Below are 17,753 nucleotides of genomic sequence, written 5' to 3'. Positions count from 1 at the left end.
AGAGAGAGAGACAGAGACAGAGAGAAAGGGAGAGGGAGGGAGGGAGGGAGAGAGAGAGAGAGAGAGAGAGAGAGAGAGAGAGAGAGAGAGAGAGAGCAACCTAATCTTTGGCAGAGGCAAATCACTTTAAATTTCTTTCCCATTAATGTCTATTTTACTTGAGCTTCCCAAGAGCAGTGTTGCTTCCTTTAGTGGTTTTTCAAATGAGGTGGCTTAGTAGACATCTTTGGATTTTACCTGAAGTAGACAGGAAGACATGGTGGGAGGTAAAGTAGATGGAGGACATTTCCTGCTTCTGTTTCTAAGCAACCACTCTACTGTGTGAAGAATAAATTGTCTGGAGGGTTTTTAGTGTTATTGTCCAGATGTGGAGTATTTATAATGAGGTGAGTGACAGAATTGGCATTCAAACATTTTAAATCAATGACACAAAGGGGTTTTTATAATGATATCAATGTGCATTTGTGTCTTACATTTCTGAAAATATAGCATTCTGCCCAATAGTACCACAGTATCATATCCCTGGAATAGATTAAGACTTGACAAAGAGAAAAAGAAGTAATATCCAGAAATTTTGACCACTGAATATGGTGGGGTTTGATATATGACTTTTACTGTATCAAGGTAATTAGTTTTCTTCTAATCCTCATATTTTAAAATGTTTTTAAAGTGAAAAGATGAACTTTTTCAAATGGTTCCTCCTTATCAATTGAAATGATCATGCTTACCCAATTTCATGCCATTATTTAGTTAATAATGGGTATTTCATTATTTGATTTTTGTATGCTGAATCAACCAGGCATACTAGCAACAAATACTAATTGATGGCTGTATTTAACTGAACTAATTTTAAAGGAAATCAAATAAGAGACTTTTTTTATGCTCCTGCAAACTAGAAGTTGGGATGCTTAAGAAGTTGAAAATAATTTTTAAAATTAGATAAGCTACATGCCTTCAAGATAAATTACGGTGTAAGCAAACACACTTTGGGAGACAAGCAAAGAGGACACTTCTCCATGTGGGCTTTAGAATTGTACTGCCTCTGGTCCAATCATGTTTCTGCCACCTCAAATTGGATAGTCTTGGTTAAATTTTAAACTTTTTTAAATGAAATTTTAAACTTCTGTACACTCAGTTCCCTTAGTTGTAAATTTTAAGTTAAAATTAACCTAATCTAGTGTTGTTGTATAAAAGATGCAGTACTTGTCATTATATAATCAATTATATTTTAATAAATGGAATTTTCTCCAATCAATGTTTAAAGTCAAATTGTGAACTATTTACTGACATTGAAAATACAGTTGAAAAACTAGGTTTTTTTTTCTACTAGATACAAAGTTGTCAGCTTTATCATCTGTATATGTCATCTTATTTTACATCTGGAAAGGAACCAAGATGTGTATCCGTGGATGTTGTCTTAGGTAAAAGGAAGCAATCTTCCAATCTGCAGTGACTGCACTTAAGTGTAGGGGCATGACCTTGAAACTGCCTACCATCTACAGTAGTCTATGCAGGAAATTCTAGATCTGACCCTCTCTCTTAGTCCAATGGATGGATCCAGTATTATCACAAATTGTACTAGTCTAACTTCCCAATTACAGTTTACATTCCTCAAAGCCAGAGCCCATAATGAACCTTATCCACAATCACGTAGTCTACCAAAAGAGGACTATGACCTCAGAAAATGTTTCCTTGATAGAATTCTTTGCTTCCATTCTAGTCACTCTTATTCTCTGCACGACATTAGGACAGAGCTGTGACGTAAGTCTAAAGCCACCGATTTAAATTATGCCCTCCCACTACTAGTTTTATTCAGTAATATCTCAAGTCCAAGTTTAAGCTTTTCACTTCTAGGATAGGAATAATATTACATTAAAGATATTACCTCTGATGATCACATAGGCACTGTGTAATGTAAAGTAGCATGCAGACTCCAGAGAAGGGAAGATGAGTCACCCACCTCTAAATATTTTTTCCATGCTGAGAGTTCATTTGCTTCTTTTTTTCTTGTCTGTTATATCTATGTTTTTTTTTTTAAAATAAATTTTATATGTGGGTGTGCATGCCTGAAATACAAGCACTCAGGAGGCAGAGGCAGGGACACTGCTGCAAGCTGGAGGGCCAGCCTACTCTACACAATATGTGCCAGGCCAGTTAAGCTGTGTAAGACCTTGCCTCATAAGCAAACAAATTTTAAAAAAAACACTAAAAATACCTTTTACTTTTTCAAAAAGTTTCAGGTCACAGAATATCTGAGCAGACGGTGTAGAGTTCCTGCACACCTGCCCCTATCACAGAACTGCAAAGGTTCCTATATTAACATTCTATCCAAGGAATCAACATTAACACATTAACTGAAGACCATCTTTTGTCCAGATCTTACTTTTTACACGTGTTCTTTTTCACATTCTAGGATCCCATCTTAGTTGCCATCAGTGTAAATGGTAGTCATGTGCTTCGGTAGCGTGCTACTTTGATCTCCATTGCTGTAGCAAACAGTGACCCAAAGTGGCTTGGGGAACGAGTTTATTTGTCTTACAGGTTGTTTCTAAGTCAAAAGTCCTGCACAGGCTGGCCTCAAGCACACGACCTTCCTGCCTCAACCTCCCAAGCACTAAAATTAAAGGTGTGAGTCACTAGGCCCAGTGAGGCTCTTTTTAATGAAGAAGACATAACTTATGAATAGGAAAAGAAATTCTAACTTGGTATGGACAATTAACAAATGACAACTGTCATGACTTTTTGTTTTTTTGTTTTTGTTTTTGACTATTTGCTCTTATGAAAGAGGGTCTCTTATGTTGACCATGCATGCTAGCTTTGAATTCCCAATCCTCCTCAGTAGCTGAGATTAGCAATGCACATGCATTCCTTTAAGGACAGGCAGAGACAGGCTGACCTTTGTGAGATCCAGGCCAGCCAGGATTACATAGTGAAACCTTGTCTCAAAAAAACAAAAACAAAACAAATGGCTGTGCCCATCTTTTCAAATGTCTTTCACCCCTTAATAAAGCTGATCCTTTCACATGGTTATTACTAAATGCTGATCCAGCAAGGGAACAACTACGACCTCCATGTGTCAAGGTGAAGTACCAAAACTGAGGCTGGATTGGAAAGCATTGTCAAAGCACCTGCTTAGCATACAAAATCCTGGGGAGGATCCCCAAAACTATGAGGAGGAAGAGGAAGGAGAAAAAGAAGGAAGAAAAAATTACAATATTCCTTTTGTTGGAGGACAGATAGCAATGTGAAAGTTTGCTGGTCAAAAGATCAAAAATAGGCTAGATAAGTGACTTAGCACTCAAAAGCTCATATGGTTTGTTCGTAAGGGTCTCGGGTCATTTCCTAGCACTGACATCAGGCAACGTCAACAGTCTGTGTAACTCCAGCTTCTCTGGCCTCTGTAGTTACCTTCACTAGAGCGCATATATGTCTCCTCCAAACACACACGCATAATTAAAAATACATTTTTTTTAAAAAAAAAGAGGAAATGTAATTCTAAGAAACAAAAAGGCAGTTTGTATCATTACATGTGGGATTACATGTTTCTTTGAGTCAGTTTCAAGGACCAGTTCTCAGCATTGTTAATTTTGTACCAGTTCTAGTTCAGAAGCTCAACTCATAAAGACAATGTTGATCCCATTTTCTCATTGATGATTGTTTAGTGAATAGGAAAGGAATGAATTGAGTGTGACCACTATGGAAGCTATGTTATGACACAATTGGAAAACAGTGTATAACTATAAGGATTAGTAAGGCCAAATTCTATTAAGTAAGAACTGTTCTGAAGAGCAGCAGCATTAAGAAAATTGAAAGGAGCATATAGTGTAGATATTTATGACTTGCTTCAGGTAAAGAATCAGAATTTATACAGATAGATCCCATCCAAACTTTTCTTATGTCTTAGTATGCATGTGCATAGACCATTTCAAAAATAATCCAAGGTTGACTGGATGCACTGAGCTTTCTCTTTAGAGATAACCCATTTATGTCAAGATCTGAACTAAGACCATCTGACTCCAACTTGTATTAATTACTTTCATGTCACCATGATGACATGCCTGACAGACACACTAAGAGAAGGAAGACCTACTGTGGCTCTCGGTTTTAGAGAGCTTCAGTCTGTCAAGGTAGTGATGGCATGACAGCTTGGAAGGAGCATCTGCTGGAGATCATGCATACCACAATGAACTAGGAAGCAAACAGAGACGCCAAGAGCAGGGTTTGACCTAGCAACTGCAAAGGCCCTCCCCTAGTGGGCCACTCTGCCATCTAGTGAAAGGAGTCCAAAACATGGGCTGATGAGGGACATTTCAGATTCAAACCACAGCACAAATCTACTGCTCTTTTTATTTGGATCTTCCCTTTAGTTGGTTTCATAAAATGTCCAATCTGCGGGCTGGTGAGATGGCTCAGTGGGTAAGAGCACCCGACTGCTCTTCCAAAGGTCCGGAGTTCAAATCCCAGCAACCACATGGTGGCTCATAACCATCCGTAACAAGATTCGACGCCCTCTTCTGGAGTGTCTGAAGACAGCTACAGTGTACTTACATATAATAAATAAATAAATCTTTAAAAAAAAATGTCCAATCCGCAACTACATTTTGAAATTCGGTTCACAGCAACTTTCACATATTTTGTTGGACTCTGGATGTTTAGAAAATGTCCCTAGCAGGGAACCATAGGCTCTCATTTCCGTGCTCTCTTTTCTCCGATCACAGCATCTCCTGGACCAGATCTGTTGAGTCTGATGATGCTGAAGATCCTTTTCATTTTAGAAAATGAAGTCAATGGTGTTCTAGAGTTAGCCTTAGAATAGCTGTGTGATATCTGAAATGACATGCAGTCAGTAACAGTAACACACAAAAGTAGGAATCAATTGAGTATAAACAACACATTCTCCTCATCTTGAACAATATCACCTTTACAGGAGGAGTGTTACTATTATTTTAAAAATGAGTATCAATATTGTGATTCTAATCAATAATATTAAATCAGGGCTGGGCGTGGTGGTATATACCTTTAGTCCCAGCACTCAAGAGGCGGAGCAACCTGATTTCTGTGAATACAGGACAGCCAGAACTATGTTACACAAAGAAACCCTGTCTCAAAAACCCAAATATAAATAAATAAACAAACAAAAAATGCCATTTAAAAAAATTAGATCAGTCCACAAAGTAGTTTCATATACGATATTTTATATGACCCTTTCAATAAGCCTATGGGATTGTTTATATCTATTCTTCAGTGGAAATTAAGAATTTATGTAAGCTGACTTATTCTAGAACATTCAGCTAATAAGTGGCAGAGCTATGAAGTTGACACACATTCCAACCAGATTTTGTGTTTTCACTGAATGGTACTGTCAGGTGTATATGAGGACATATTTCTAGGGCTATCAACTTCAGGAGGAGCCCTCTCCCCTCTCACAATGAACATATTGCTGCTGACAACTCAAAGATATATTTGGTTACATCTAAGTTTTACAACTCAGCCAGCCTCAGAATTTCTTGTAGTTCATGGAGTTGGGCTGACAAAATGTGGTAGACAGAGAACAGATGGGGCTCCATTCTCTGTGTTCCCTACTGGGAACCACAGGGCAAGGTGAACTCATCTGAGAGAGAGAGAACATTTTTTTTCTCAAATTTAGATTCAACATACATTTGGGAGAATGCATTTGTTAGGTATGCATGTGTGTGCATATATGCATGTGTGTCTGTGCCTATGATGGTCAGGAGTGAGCCTCTGGAGTCATAGCGAGGGAGCCATCTATCTTAGTTTTGTTTGTTTGTTTTTGAGCAAGTCTCTCACTGGCCAGGGCTTGCTGATTAGGTCAGACTGGCTGGCCAGTGAGCCCAGTTCATGTCTATACCTCACCAGAACTGGAATTATAAGCCATTATCTGGCTTTTAAATATATATACTTACAGGGTTCTAGGACTCGACTTCAGGTACTTATGCTTGAGTGGTAAGCACTTTACTAATTAAGGATCTCTGTGGTTCCCAGGTCCACCACACATTTTTGAGTGCTAGTTATACCTTGGAGTTCTCACACATATGACTTGTATTTGAAAGCTCATAACTCAAAGGAGGAAATGGAGCATTCTACTTGGAGATGAGGTATTTGAAATTCTAAAAAGCTAGGATGGTATACTTTTTTAAAAATCCTATTGAAAAATAAAATTCAGGAAGAATGTGAGCAGGTAGATATCTTCTATATCATTCCTGACTGATATTAAATGCTCAACAAATCTCTACCTGACCTGAAAACACAATTTAAATTGCACTGTTGGCAATCCTGAGCCAAGTCTATCTTTCCAGTTTTTCAAGCACATGAACGAAAGAGGCAGAATCTACAACCCTTTAACTCCAGTTGCTGGGTTGTGATGGTGCCCATCTTTAATTCTAGCACTCAGGAGGTGGAGGCAGAGGTAGAGGAGGCAGGGGCAGAGGCAGAGGCAGAGGCAGAGGCAGAGGCAGAGGCAGAGGCAGAGGCAGAGGCAGAGGCAGAGGCAGAGGCAGAGGGATGTGGATCTCTGAGTTCAAGGCCAAGCAGTATAAAGAGTGAGTTCCAGGACAGCCAAGGCTACCCAGAGGAACCCTATCTCAAATTTCCCCCACCCAAAAAAACCCAAACCCAAGACAAACAAACAAAAAGATAATTGGAAAAGAATGTGAAAGGAATGTTTAGACATGTCACTCTATCAAAGGTCGCACATTTAGCACAGAGCTTCTGTAGCATATTAACTGGAAGGCCACATTATCTCCACTTCACATGGAACACTTGCATCTCCATTTCAGGAAGATGAAAGACTGTACTGTAGAGAATCTAGAGTGGCCTGGTGTGGTGGTGGCACATGTCTTTAATCCCAGCACTCAGGAAGCAGGGGCAGGCAGACCTTCTGTGGCTTTGTAGACATTCTGGTTTACACAGAGATTTCCAAGCCAGCCAGGATTAAACAGTGAGACCCTGTCTCAACAAACAAACAAACAAACAAACAAACAAACAACCTAGAGCATTGGCCTCAGTAATCTGTTCAGCTTGTTTCAAAGAAACTGAAAACCTGAGAGTTTCCTTCACAATAAGGTTACTTCTGTTCTCTGACATCTTTATGGTCACCATCCACACAGGTAAAACACTAAGGACTCTAAATTGAGGTTATGTCTTTGCTTCATCTCCTGAAGAAAAAGTGGAATAACTGAAGTCTGGAGAATTTTGAAGTAGGAAACATGGAGAGTATGTTCCCATCTTTCCCTGGTCGCTGGTTGTGAGAAGTATCCGTACAGCTGAGTCTCACACATCCAACAAAGACTTCGCCAAGTGAATTCCAGTTTAAAATGTGAAAAGACAAAGCCGGTCCTTGCTGGAATAGGAGCGTCTCATCTCTGACATTCCAGTTTCTCACCATGCCACTCAGACCCTGCTGCTAGAGAAACTTCAGTGCAAGAAGTGTAGCTCATCTCCTTCTGTCCACACAAGCATACATGTGGAAGGCTGAAGACATGGGCAGAACTGAATGTTCACTCACAGAATGGGTGAAAGCCACAGTGGTATTTTATACATGAGGATGCTTGCATATTTTATCTTGAAATGGCACTCTGGGTGTAGTGGATACCAGGATTTATATGTTTTATGAATTTGGAAAAGGATCTGTGGTTTATTAAATGCTACTTATTAGTGAGACATACTGGCAATAATCATCAATGAAAGTTTGTAGAGCTGGTGTGCAGATGCATGTCATCTACGGATTTCTGTGAGTTTGAGGCCAGACTGGCCTACATAGCAAGAGCCTATCTCAAGTGAAAATTGTGGGGCAAAGGGAACATTAGGAAAACTGTGGTGGTAATCATGCTTGAGGGCACGTGTCGAAAATCATCAAACTGTCTATATTAAGCATATGCAGCTCTTTGTATGTAGTAGTTCTTTTATGCCAACCAATCCTTTCTTAAAAAATTAGCTGTGATGCAATCTACTCACAAAGCATGGCATTAGTGAAGTTCTGTTTTTTCAGTCCTGAAAGCTCTACTTGTGCAAAGTCCCATAGCCACAGTAATTCCTAGTGAGTGAGGAGAAGGAAAAACTACCATTCTCAACCTGGATATCCCTGTCGGCGAAAGAACACAATACAGGGTCCTTTACTTTTCCTAAACGTAAGGACTACACTAGGCCAGGTAAACCTGACTTCAGAGAATATTTCTTTTAAAGCTGAGGTTCTCAAAGCAAAATAAAAAAAAAAAAAACATTATGCTCAGCTTTTCTCTGCTACCATGCCATTAGCTTCCTGTACCCACATAGCCCTTAGCCTTCGAATCCCTCAGTGATGTCCTTCTCCCTTCTGCCTGAGATCCCACAGCCTGATGAGTTAGATAAACTATGTGTCCAATCTTGGCAGCCATCTCTCACACTTGTAAGAAGATCAAGTCATCCTCTGAAAAACATCTGAAGGACAAAAGCATTGTGGTGCTCACAAGTTTGCAGTGTGGAGAGCAATGGATGACAAAACTCAGCATACTTAGTACCCAGCAAACGTCTGTAGAGCCACCATCTGTTTCCTTTCTCCATCTCCTACCATTTGCTCAGTCGTCATCTCCATGGCTTCCATGCCTCTCTCTGCACACAGCGTTCTATCCTTTCTTGATTTGTCTGATGGGAAAATCCATCATCACCCTTGAAGATACTGCTATGTAAAACAGCCTCCAGAAGTTAGTCACCCTCTTCTTGGAGCCTTTATAAGCTTTGTTCTTATGTCTAGGGGAACACCTGTCACATCATGTCACAACTATATGATGAATTTAAGTCAGGGCTACTGCCTTAATCATCTTTTGACTAAGCATAGCCCCAGGAAGGGGGTATATATTCAATGCATTTTGAATGAGAGTCACTGTCAAAATTGCCTTATGTTTCTGTAAAAATCGATTAATAATGTTGCTGCTTTTAGTATGATTTTCTTTTCTATAAATAAGTTAGGTAGCAGAAAGATTAAGAGCATGATATGTCAGTTACCACAATTTTACCCAAAGAACTGGAGAAAAATCTTAAAATCAGAATGTTAATTAAGCATGGCTTTAGTGACAAAAGTGTTTGCTTAAGTATGTGCCTTTTAAGCTCTTTCTGTTACCAGAGAATAACAGAAAAATTAGCTTGTACATTTTGTGTCAAAGGAGGTTTTGTTTGTTTGCAGAGCTTGGGGAGGGTAAATCTAAGACCCTCACGCATGGGAGCCCCAGGAGGCTCATTTTAAAAGAGAGTTGAGGCTGTAGTGAAACAACTTGCCTAGCACTGCTGTGATCTTGGTTTGATCTCCAGCACAACAGAAAACCAGAAGGATCTTAGAGTTGAAGAGGACCTCTTGGTTATCTAATGCAGTTCTTTACTGTGTATGAATCTCTAGACAATGCCTGATAAATGCTCAGCTAGCTTTCACTGGAAACTTCCATCACTTCCATTACTCAAGAAGATTCCCTATTCTGACAATTATGATGTCCAAATTGAGCCCAAATCATTAGTCATTAACTGAGTCTGTCCATCTTTCTTAACTGTATGTATGTATGTATGTATGTATGTATGTATGTATGTATGTATGTATGTAGACTTTGGGTGGGGATTTGACAAGGGTTTCTCTAACAGCTCTGGTTGTCCTGGAACTCTCTTTGTAGAGACTGGCCTCAAACTCCCAGAAATCCACCTGCATCTGCCACCCGAGTGCAGGATTAAATGCATGAGCTACCATACATGGTTCCTAATTTCTTTTAAATTTCAGTCTTTGCTTCATTTTTTCTCTTATCCCTCAAGAACTTACTCTGTAGATCAGGCTAGCCTTAAACTCAGAAATCTACCAGTCTTTGCTTCTTAAACCCCAGGGCTTAGACACCTTCCTTATAGAACTCTGTAAAGAACAATAGATAGCTATATAATTAACCCAAAGCTTTTCCAACCTTACTCAACTACTTTTTACATTGTTCAACTTTTCCACCAAACTGAATTGTACCCTCAGAATACATTCTAATTTGTCTCTAATACTTCAAAAGTGAAGCCTTAAAACATACTCCAATTTGTAGACAATTTTCCAGAACAGCACTGACATATGTTTAACATACCTCTCATCCATTACTCCATACTGTTCAAAGTCATACTGAGTCCAGTTGGACCTCAGCAATGGTTAGCAGCCAAAGGATGGATGTAGCCTGGGTGTGACCAGAGATAAGAGAACTAATCTAATTCCACGAATGGCTCTCTAGCTGAGGGACAAGCTGCCTGAATAAGCCCTTGGCTATATCGAAGACACTGAAGGGTCTAGTCAGCCAAAGAGCAACATCTGACATGAGGCGAGTGGCAGCATCTTGTCCCTATTAGGTTTGGGATCTCAACCCTCATTGCAGAACATGAGACTCAGGACTGAATCCGCCGGAAGAGAGTTTGTAAAGCATGAGGCAAACTCAAGTAAAGAGGACTAAGGCAGAAAGGACATTTTAAAAGAAAACTGCAGTAATAAGAATTAAATAAGACTGGAGTGATCATAAAGTCATTGAATTCCATAACTTCCACATTTATAAGCATAAAATGCTTGTGTAAAAATAGGGGTGAACACATCCTCTGACGAATTACTGTAATAGTTATCAGGATAATGTGTGCAAATTAAGAATTTAATAAATGTAATTAGCATTTATTAAATGCTATTACCATTCCTTGAAAGCCTAAGTTCACTGAATTTAAAAATAATTTGTTGAATTTATGAAATTCTTAGGCAAATGGATGTATCTGGAGGATATCATCCTGAGTGAGATAACCCAATCACAAAAGAACTCACTTGATATGCACTCACTGGTAACTGGATATTAGCCCAGAAACCTAGAATACCCAAGATACAATCTCCAAATCACAAGAAAATCAAGAAGAAGGAAGACCAACACGTGAATACTTCATTCCTCCCCAAAATAGGGAATGAAATATCCATGAAAGAAGTTGCAGAGACAAAGTTTGGAGCTAAATCAAAAGGATGGACCATCCAGAGACTACCCCACCCGGGGGTCCATCCCATAATCAGCCACCAAACGCAGACACTATTGCATATGCCAGCAAGATCTTGCTGAAAGGACACTGATATAGCTATCTCTTGTGAGGCTATGCCAGTGCCTGGCAAATATAGAAGTGGATGCCCACAGTCATCTATAGGATAGAACACAAAGACCCCAACGGAGGAGCTAGAGAAATTACCCAAGGAACTGAAGGGGTNTGCAACCCTATAGGTGGAACAACAATATGAACTAATCAGTACCCCCAGAGCTCGTGTCTCTAGCTGCATATATAGCAGAAGATGGCCTAGTCAGCCATCATTGGGAAGAGAGGCCCCTTGGTCTTGCAAACTTTATATGCCCCATACAGGGAAATGCCAGGGCCAAGAAGTAGGAGTGAGTGGGCAGGGGAGCAGGGCGGGGGGAGGGTATAGGGGACATTTGGGATAGCATTTGAAATGTAAATGAAGAAAATATCTAATAAAATAATTTTAAAAAATAATTTGTTTGGATACTGTCAAAATCATGTGCCAAATCACTCTGAATATTTTCTTATGTCCATTGTTTTCCTCTGTGTGCATGCGTGCGTGTGTGTGTATGTGTGTGTGTGCGTGTGCGTGCGTGTGCATGTGTGTGTGTGTGTGTGTGTGTGTGTGTGTGTGTGTGTGTATGAGGAGTTAGAGGACAACATCGGGTATCTTCCCCTATTTTTGCTCTCCTCCTTGTTTTTTTTAATATGATGCTTAAATCACTGAACCTGATGCTTGTTACCTGCCTAGTCAGCCCTGGGAATTTGCCGGTATCCATGTCCTCCCGCAAGTACTGGTTTTACAAGTGCTCCTCACTGTGTTTGGCTTGGAGATGGGTTCTAGGAACTGAACCCAGGTCCTCACATTTTCACTTCCCTGGCTGAGCCACCTATCCAGCTCCCCAGCCTTATACACATTAAGCATATATTAAATCTATTTTTGGAAAGCTGATCAAAGGTGATATGAGTTGGTTGGAAACGGCTTGTAAGAAAAAGCATGCTAAATGATTTTTTTTTTTTCAAGACAGGGTTTCTTTGTATAGTCCTGGCTGTCCTGGAACTCACTTTGTAGACCAGGCTGGCCTTGAACTCAGAAATCCGCCTGCCTCTGCCTCCCAAGTGCTGGGATTAAAGGCGTATGCCACCATGCCTGGCTCGCTAAACGATTTCTTAAGAACACAAGTGTATTTATTTACAATGTGGATATGACAAATAGCAAATATACTTCAGGCTTTAATTTCAAATAGTAGAATAGCTTTATCATAAATATTTGGAATCAAAACTTTGTAAGTGGTAAGGCAAAGTGGCAAATGTCTTTAACCCTAGCATTCATGAAGCAGAGGCAGGTGGATCTCTTGAGTTTTAGGCCATCCTGGTGTACATATTGAGTTCCAGGCCAACCAGAGTGACATAGTGAGACTCTGTCTCAAAGTTTTGTTGTTTTTTTTTTAAATATAAACTCAGTATCATCGATTATGTCAAAATTTTCTAGGTGGACACTTAGTATTTGCTGCATCTTCTTTTGCAGTTTCTTTGCCAGCACCCTCCTCATTTTCATCTACTATCTAGTTATCTGAAACTTTAGAGGAGTGGGCACCCCCCCCATGAGGGTATATGGCTGTTCTGATCCTATGATTGAGAGTCAGAGAACCAGGAGTGACATCATCCTTAGCAATAAAATACCCCTCTTGGTGAGCAAAAAGCCTGCATATGAAACTCGGACTTGAAGAACGGCAGTCAGTTCATCAGCTGTCTGGTTTACTCCAGCTTACTACAGCATCAGTTGGTACATCCCTGAAGGATCCTCTCTGAGAGTCATTGTATGGTAAGGAATCTCTCAATTGCCCTTTTTAAATTCTGTGAGATTTAAAACATTGAGCTAGTTTTTTTAATACATACCATTATCTACCAATATCATGCCATTTTTAAAAACTGAAAATGTTAAAGGTGAGTTTTGCTACATAGAAAAATGTAGCAATAAAATAAATGTATGGTAAGAAAGTCATGAAGAATCTATTTTTATGGTTAACACTTCTTTGGATACCTTATTTTTAATACCACCTGAAAGTACAGGGACTCAACAGACATTGACACGATTGGTTTTATTGATCTCCTTGTCAGAAATTTGGGATAAAAATCAAGCTAGCCGTGGGACAATAATTCTGATGTAAAAGTCAACAATGATGTACCATGTGGAGTGGATGCCTATTTTCTTGTAGGTTTTATTTATCCTTATCTAGGTTTTATTTTTTTATGGCTTCTCAGGAGTTTAGCTTGCATACTAAGGTTGCAAATTTTTTCCTTTCACTGTTGAATATTCATACCTTTTACATTAAAAAAAAAACAGTGTTTTCTAATCTTTAAAATGATACATGCATTTTAAAGATGCTTCATGACTTTTTAAGCTCTTCTCATCCTAAGTAAGTCCATCTTCTGCAAAAGAACAAGGAAATAAGGCCGAGATGCCTATCACCAAGTCATGGGAGCTGAGCTAGGATTAGACACCGATGCTCCTGTCAGCCAGCTACAGTGCCTGTGACTGACACAGCCTAGAACACTTTCCTTTGTCACTCCACCCATAGCTCTGCAATCAATGCACACTGAAGAGAACTGGTGCAGGCTGTAAGGTCTCTTATTAACTAAGGATGCAATCTCCTTTTAAAACAGAAACGTAATTCCTATTGTGTGTGTCACTTAGAAAGGAGAACAGTGTTTTTTTTCTTAAAGTGCTACTATAATAATAAAGTCTGCAACCACAGAGCTACAGATTAAGCCAAAATATGCATATTAATTTATGAGCAAGAAGAAAGAACTAGAAGTTATATTAAATTATAACTGTGAAGTTGAAGCTGCAAGATGTAGATATTCGTTTTACTAAGGGTCAAAGCTCCAAGAAAATATTATAAGAAATTAATTTGATTTTGTTGATGTTGTTGTTGTTTTGGTTTTTCGAGACAGGGTTTCTCTATGTAGCCTTGGCTATCCTGGAACAGGCTTGCCTTGAACTCACAGAGATCTACCTGTCTCCACCTCCGAGTACCTAGGATGAAAGGCGTGCACCACCACTCCTGACTCTGATTTTTAAATGCTATAACACATACACATACGTGTAATAAATTTGTGTGTATGTGTTTGCATGTAAAGACCAGAGATGTCAATGTTGGATTGTTGGATGCCTTCTTCTATCATTCTCCACCTTTTTTTTTTTTGAAACCTACCCAATGGTAGGGTTACAGGTGCATTGCTGCTCTGCCCAACCTTTTTTAGCGGTGCTAGGGATTTGAACTCAGGTCTGTGTTTGTACAGCAAGCATTTATTAACTGAGTCATCCTCCTAGCCTAAGACTTTTTTGTTGTTGTTGGAAAAGGTGTTGCATTATTAATTCAGTAAAGGCATCAAAATTAAACCTTATAGTTAGACATGATGGTGAATGCCTGAACTTCCAATGTGCCAGAAACCAAGGCAGGAGGATCATAACCTCAAGGCCAGCCTGGTCTACACACCAAAGTCTTATCTCAAAAATAAAGGTAAAATCCTACAAATTTGGCATTTATGGCTATTATGCTAGCATCTGAAAACAAGCTTAGTCATGGAAACAGTATTTGCTCACTGAATAGTTATTGTTTACCTAATTAAGAGGTTTGTGAATTTCAAGGCTATTATAAGCATGTAGATATATAGCCAACACAGATATGAGAGAAAAATAATCAAAACTGTTCTTCAGTCAGTATGTTTTACATAGCAAATATTAAAATTACAAGAAATCTCAGAAAGCTACCTAAGAAAGTCATGCATGCTACTTCTCTAAGTTATGTGTACACATTTTAGTACTAATGTATCTGTTATATAAAGATTCCAAAGACTCATGAAAAATAGATCAATTAATTACTGTGACTTCATTGCTTGCTTTGGTGGTTATGAATAACAACTACTGAGACTGTATTTACATATTTTAGAACACTGACAGGATCTTAAAATATCTCAATGTTGTTTCTTCTTTTAGTAAAGATGATGTCTGCAAATGCCATGGCTAAAGTAATGATCATCATGCTGGCAGTTTGTCTTCTTACCCAAGCAGATGGAAAACCTGTGAAGTAAGTGCTGCAGCTCATTGTGCATAGGGAAGTGTGGACTCAAGGCTTTGTGGTGGGCTTTCACATTGTGGACATGGGGAGCTAATGGAGCGGTCCTCTCTTTCCCTTCTTTCTAGGAAGAGAGCTGTCAGTGAAATACAGCTTATGCACAACCTGGGCAAACACCTTGCCTCCATGGAGAGGATGCAATGGCTGAGAAGGAAGCTGCAAGATGTGCACAATTTTGTGAGTCTTGGAGTCCAAATGGCTGCCAGAGATGGCAGTCACCAGAAGCTCACCAAGAAGGAGGAAAATGTCCCTGTTGATGGCTATCCAAAGAGTCTTGGTGAGGGGGACAAAGCTGATGTGGATGTACTAGTTAAGTCTAAATCTCAGTAAATGCTGATTTATTCTAGACAGTGCAGGGCACTGACCTACGCTGCTAACTTTTCAAGCTCTATGAAGATCTCCAAGTGCTAATACTTCTACTGTGATGAAAATTTGGAATTTTTTTGATTACATTTTTGCTCATTTAAGGTCTCTTTCAATGATTCCATTTCCATATGCTCTTCTTTTTAAAGTATTACTCGTTTCCACATCTCTCCTTAAGTATAAATAAAGCTTTAATGCTCATGAATCAAATAAGCAGTGTTTCTTACTTGTTACAACTTTGTCTCAGTTGGAGGGCTGGCTCAGAAGTTAAGATTGCAAACTGTTGGGCTAGAGAGATGGCTCAGCAGTTAAGAGCACTGACTGCTCTTCCAGAGGTCCTGAGTTCAATTCCCAGAAACCATATGGTGGCTCACAACCATCTGTAATGGGATCTGATGCCCTCTTCTTATGTGTCTGAAGACAGCAACAGTGTACTCATATAAATCAATCACTCAATCAATCAATCAATCTTTAAAAAAAAAAGATTGCACACTGTTGCCTCAAATGACTTGAGTTTGGTCCCCAGGACCCACATCAGGTGGCTCACAACCACCTTTAAGTCCAATTCTAGGACAATCCAATGCCCTTGGCCCTGCCAGTACTTGCACTCATGTGGACATACCCACACACTTATAAGGAAGTTAAGATAGCAAAAATAATCCCAAATAAATCCCATGTCTTTTGTCACGATGCATACCAAAATGGTTTTATTGACATGAGTTTGTAAAACAACACAAGAAAAACTTTCTTTAATTCATTCACCTCAATCAATATTTTGAACACTTGCCTGTTTTTAATTCCAGAGTACTAGGTCCCCAAATTCATATTAGTTGGTTATTACTCTCCCTTTCTTTTCAGGAAGCCCAATGAAATACTCAGGAAGTGGGGCAAAAAGTGGGGCAAAAAGACTTGACTGCAAAGCATTTGCCATTACATAAACTCACAGAGTATATCTATCTCTGAACTCTACACTGCAAGGAATAGAAATATAGTATTTATCCATTATTCACAAATCCTTATTTAGTGTTCATCACAGATAACGTACTCATTTATCTTGTTTTGCACAGACACGGTTCTTTCTTCATGTAACTAATTGGCATTAGTTCATAATAACTTTGAGGCGTTCTAAGTATGAAAAACACATATACTACAGGGGTGCAAAATACAAACCCTATGGTATTTACAACAGAGACACACAACAAAATATTATGCAATAATGAAAATGTTCCATACCCTGATGCCTGTAATACTAGTCACAGTCATGTTCATCTAAAGCATGGCTAGCATAGCTGTGATTTGAAGTTTGTTTAAATTAATTTAAGTAACAGCTTGTAGTCAGTATTGTACTTCCAAGCTGTAGGTCCTTCGAATACCTACAAGTTTTCACTTCCAGCCACTTAGTCATAAATTAGATGTTATATATGCCTGTGATAAAAGCTAACCAATTTGTTGTTGTTGTTTCTATTTTAAATTGTAAGACTTACTATTTAAGAGTTTGTATCAAAGCATATGTATGTTTTCTTTTAAAAGTAAAGATTTAAAAAGGCTGGACATAGTGGCACACACTTTTGATCCCAGCACTCAGGAGGCAGAGGCAGGTAAAGCTCTGCAACCTGGAAGCTTCCAGGCACAGTCAGTACAGGGTAAGAGCATCTCATAAAAAGATCATGGACCCACACTACTTAGTGTTCAGGTTATGCAGGAGAACTTTGCTGGCTCTTCATCGGTCACATAACCTACATTCTATTTCTTCTCTCATATCTACATATTTTTTAGATGAGCTAGTCTGTCATATTTTCAAACATTTTCTTTTGAAAGACACAGGATCAGTCTTTTCAGCCTAAGCCCAATATTCTCATTTTCATTTTTCTGCTAGTCAGCATCTAAATTAGTTTGGATAATGAAATTGATATTAGAATAATAGGCCTGGAGAGATGGCTCAGTGGTTAAGAGCACTGACTGCTCTTCCAAAGGTCATGAGTTCAAATCTAAGCAAGTACTGTGATATTAGAATGATTCAAGGTATTTTCACCTATATTAACTAGGAAGTTAATTGATTAGTCAGTTTGGTTTGGTTTGGTTTTTTGTTTGTTTGTTTGTTTGAGACAGGTCTCTCTATGTAGCTCTGGCTGTCCTGGAACTCTCTATGTAGACCAGGCTGGTCTCAAACTCATACAGATACTCCTAGCCTTGTCCTCCCAAGTGCTGGGA

General features: G+C 39.1%; 1 protein-coding gene across 1 annotated transcript; it reads left to right on the top strand.

Annotated features, from left to right (window-relative positions):
• The first annotated feature begins 12,740 nt into the window (after window positions 1-12,740).
• Window positions 12,741-15,747, top strand: Pth (parathyroid hormone). The gene is made up of 3 exons (XM_021221463.1): window positions 12,741-12,862; window positions 15,041-15,131; window positions 15,248-15,747. Exons 2-3 carry the CDS (start codon window positions 15,046-15,048, stop codon window positions 15,507-15,509), a joined length of 348 nt encoding a protein of 115 aa, XP_021077122.1. The 5' UTR covers window positions 12,741-12,862; window positions 15,041-15,045; the 3' UTR covers window positions 15,510-15,747.
• The last annotated feature ends 2,006 nt before the right edge of the window (window positions 15,748-17,753 follow it).

This window comes from Mus pahari, chromosome 1, assembly GCF_900095145.1.
Source record: "Mus pahari chromosome 1, PAHARI_EIJ_v1.1, whole genome shotgun sequence".
Taxonomy (NCBI): Eukaryota; Metazoa; Chordata; class Mammalia; order Rodentia; family Muridae; genus Mus; species Mus pahari.
This window is presented reverse-complemented; position numbering and strand designations above follow the sequence as displayed.